The following is a 3,810-nucleotide window of genomic DNA, read 5'->3' on the forward strand; positions in this document are numbered from 1 at the left end:
GCTTGGGATTCTGGTGAACAGTCTGGGAAAAGAGTATACAAGGATATCAGACCAGAAGGAGTATAATAAGTACATTAGATGATTAGTCAGAGGGCAAGGAAGAGAGTTACCAGCTAGGAACTGGAAATTACACAGGAATTGAGGGAAGAAAATGTCTAGGGAAATTTTGGGGTGGTGTGGACAAGGAGAAAAAGGGTCTAATCCCAAGAAAAGAGCTAAGCCTCAAGCACAGTATATCCACAAAAACTCAAAGACCTTCAGATTCGAAGTTAGGTTGTGTTTCCATTAGGAAACTTGAATGATTTAAGAATGTAGGAATCCCAGAATGGAGGATGCAGGAATCCCAGAGTGGAGGATGCAGGAATCCTAGCGTGGAGGATGCAGGAATCCCAGCGTGGAGGATGCCAGACTCCTGACATGGAAAATGATTCTGTAGAAGCACGTGGTTGAATGGGAATAAAACTGTAGCTTTGAGAACTGTATTTTGTTGTCATTTTAAATTTGGAGAAATTAAGGTAATAGAGTTTACCCAGAATAAGAGAGGGATGGGAAGTGTTGTTTTTAGCTGAAGTACTGTATGTGCCAAATATTTTTTAGCAGTAGAACTAGTATCTAGTTGGAAGACACAGAGACATAGTAATAACAATTAATTCTGCTTGTTAATGTACTGCAGGCCAGGGAAATGGAAAGCGAGAACGGAACAGTGATAACAGAATTCATGCTCCTTGGTCTGACCCAGTCTCAAGATATTCAGCTCCTGGTCTTTGTGTTAGTTTTAATTTTCTACTTCATCATCCTCCCTGGAAATTTTCTCATCATTTTCACCATAAGGTCAGACCCTGGCCTCACAGCCCCCCTCTATTTCTTTCTGGGCAACTTGGCCTTCCTGGATGCATCCTACTCCTTCACTGTGGCTCCCAGGATGTTGGTGGACTTCCTCTCTGAGAAGAAGGTAATCTCCTACAGAGGCTGCATCACTCAGCTCTTTTTCTTACACTTCACTGGAGGCGGGGAGGGATTACTCCTTGTTGTGATGGCCTTTGACCGCTACATCGCCATCTGCCGGCCTCTGCACTATTCAACTGTCATGAACCCTAGATAGAGCCTGCTATGCAATGTTGTTGGCTCTGTGGCTTGGGGGTTTTGTCCACTCCATTATCCAGGTGGTCCTCATCCTCTGCTTGCCTTTTTGTGGCCCAAATCAGCTGGACAACTTCTTCTGTGATGTCCCACAGGTCATCAAGCTGGCCTGCACCGACACGTTTGTGGTGGAGCTTCTGATGGTCTTCAGCAGTGGCCTGATGACACTTCTGTGCTTTCTGGGGCTTCTGGCCTCCTATACAGTCATTCTTTGTCGCATACGAGGGTCTTCTTCTGAGGCGAAAAACAAGGCCATGTCCACATGCACCACCCATATCATTGTTATATTCTTCATGTTTGGACCTGGCATCTTCATCTACACGTGCCCCTTCAGGGCTTTCCCAGCTGACAAGGTGGTTTCTCTCTTCCATACAGTGATTTTTCCTTTGTTGAATCCTGTCATTTACACCCTTCGCAACCAGGAAGTGAAAGCTTCCATGAAAAAGGTGTTTAATAAGCACATAGCCTGAAAAACGGGGGGAGGAAGAATAAAAATAGAGTGTAGCATTTTTTCTGAAATTGATTTGTTTATTTCCAAGCACTGCAATCATTGAATACCTCCCATTTGTCAGGACTATTCTAGGATCTGAAGAAAGAAATTAATGAGGCAGATAAGGTCTATCTGCTCTCCAAGAGATATAGTAAAAATAGTAAAAACTAGTAAAAGTAGACCACCATTAAGGTAGAAAATAAACAGCATAGTTTCAGGAAGAGATATTGCTCTGTAAAAACTAAAAAGAAAAGTGAAATGATAAATTGTGACTCTGGATTGGGAGTAACAAATTTGTGTTTAACAATCAAAAAAGGCCTTGAGGAGCTGACATTTTGGATCATATCTAGATAAACTGAAGAAGCCAAACATGCAAACATTTGGGGCTATAGTATTCTAGATAGAGGGCACAGGTAGTGCAAAAACTCAAAGATGATGATGAACTTGGTATATTTGAGGAATACGATTAAGTCCATGTTACCCGGAATATAGTAATTTAATGAGAAAATGATTAGGCTTAAAGTTGGAGATAATGGTAGTGTCAAAAACACATGGTCTACATAGTAAATATGAGTTTTAATTTTATTACAACAAGAAGCCATTTTGTGGCTTTAAGCAAAAGAGTGATTCCTCTACTGAAGGTTCGTAAATGACTTAGGGCTGTAAACTCAAGATTCTATGCAGATATCAAAGAGTTTAAAAATATCATTAAGAGGAGAATATTATATTTGTAAGTGCACTTTGAAAGATATTAAACTACCAATTTTTCTTCCATAAATTTAGCAGAGAGTGGCAAAAGAAAGCTGGTTACTTTTATTGAAAAAGGTCACAAAAACATTTTACTTTTTTTTCTAGAGCTTCATTATTAATCCTAGCAAATTTTTATGACTTTTAGCTGTATGTTTGACCTTATTGCCAATGGATTTCACTCTAAGTTTAATAATGATAGTTCTTTGGTAGACCAATCAGGATTTTGTGTCAGAGAGAAGAAACCATTCTAGCTATTTTAAACAAAACATCATTTAATATCGAGAGTTAGGTGTTCACAAAATCTCTGGAAAGTCGAAAAGAGCAGACTATAGGCTGGACATTCCAGAGACGCCTTACAGACTAACACAGGTGACCTATGTTGTTAGGGAAGTTGTTCTTGCTACAATCTTAGCCATCTGTTGTCTGAAAAACACTACAACTTTAGCCATGTGCCTGGAATCAAGTTAATGATCTAGAATCACTCTGGACCTATCAAATCACCCCTAGTACAACAGAAGACTCTCCTACTACCTCCCTGCCTAACTAGCTTACTACAAATTCAAATCTCATATGAGTACATTAAATGGGCAGTATCCAAAACATCTGGAACCCCAAATGCAAGGGGATCTAAAATTGAGTTTTAAAATATTTTATTTTTGATAATAACCAAAGTTTACACTTATGAATATAAATTATGTACATGGTAAAAATATTCAGACTATAGAAAAAGTGGTCTGAGTCTTCAGATAATCTTTTTCCATTCTCACTCTGTTTATTGTGTTGCTTCCTGTTTAACTGAGAAAGGTAGCAGGTGAGAATTCCTTAATCTCCCATCACTACCACTATATGACCTGCATCTGTGATTAAGTTTCCTTTAACTTCTCCTGAGACTGGGTGACCTGCTCCTGCTCCTACAGAAGTAAACCCTTCCACCTATGCACCAGACTCCATCCCCTCCTCTCTACTAAAGGCAATTACCCTGATAACTCTCCTTTCTCTCATCTGTAACATGAACTTTGTCCTCCCTATTGGGTGTAACCTGTAGCAGGTAACCACATTTCCTCCCTCCTAAATAAAACCTTCTTGCCACCTTTTTCCCTCTCCATGTCACTTCATGAGTCTTTGTGCCTCCACATGAATTTTAGGATTTAAAAAAATTTTTCAAAAAAATGATATTGGGATTTTCAGAGATTGCATTGAATCTATGGATTGCTTCAGGTAGTGTGGATCAACAATATTAATTATTCTGTTCCATTAACATAGAAAGTCTTTCCATTTATTTGCATCTGCTTTAATTTCTTTCATCATTGTTTTATAGTTTAAGTGTACAAGTTTTTCACCTCCTTGGTTAATTTTACTCCTAAATATTTTATTTTTTGGTTCTAATGGAAATGAGATTAATTTCTTTTTATTTTTATTTTTATTTTTTT

At 38.6% G+C, this 3,810-nt stretch overlaps 1 protein-coding gene across 1 annotated transcript; it reads left to right on the plus strand.

The window, feature by feature from the left end:
• The first annotated feature begins 679 nt into the window (after window positions 1-679).
• Window positions 680-1,611, plus strand: LOC105523162 (olfactory receptor 4N2-like). Its single transcript, XM_011957939.1, is given in 2 exon segments — window positions 680-1,096; window positions 1,098-1,611. Coding segments are annotated over 2 exon segments (927 nt in total). The 5' UTR covers window positions 680-682; the 3' UTR covers window position 1,611.
• The last annotated feature ends 2,199 nt before the right edge of the window (window positions 1,612-3,810 follow it).

This window comes from Colobus angolensis, unplaced genomic scaffold, assembly GCF_000951035.1.
Source record: "Colobus angolensis palliatus isolate OR3802 unplaced genomic scaffold, Cang.pa_1.0 Scaffold451, whole genome shotgun sequence".
NCBI classification, from domain to species: domain Eukaryota; kingdom Metazoa; phylum Chordata; class Mammalia; order Primates; family Cercopithecidae; genus Colobus; species Colobus angolensis.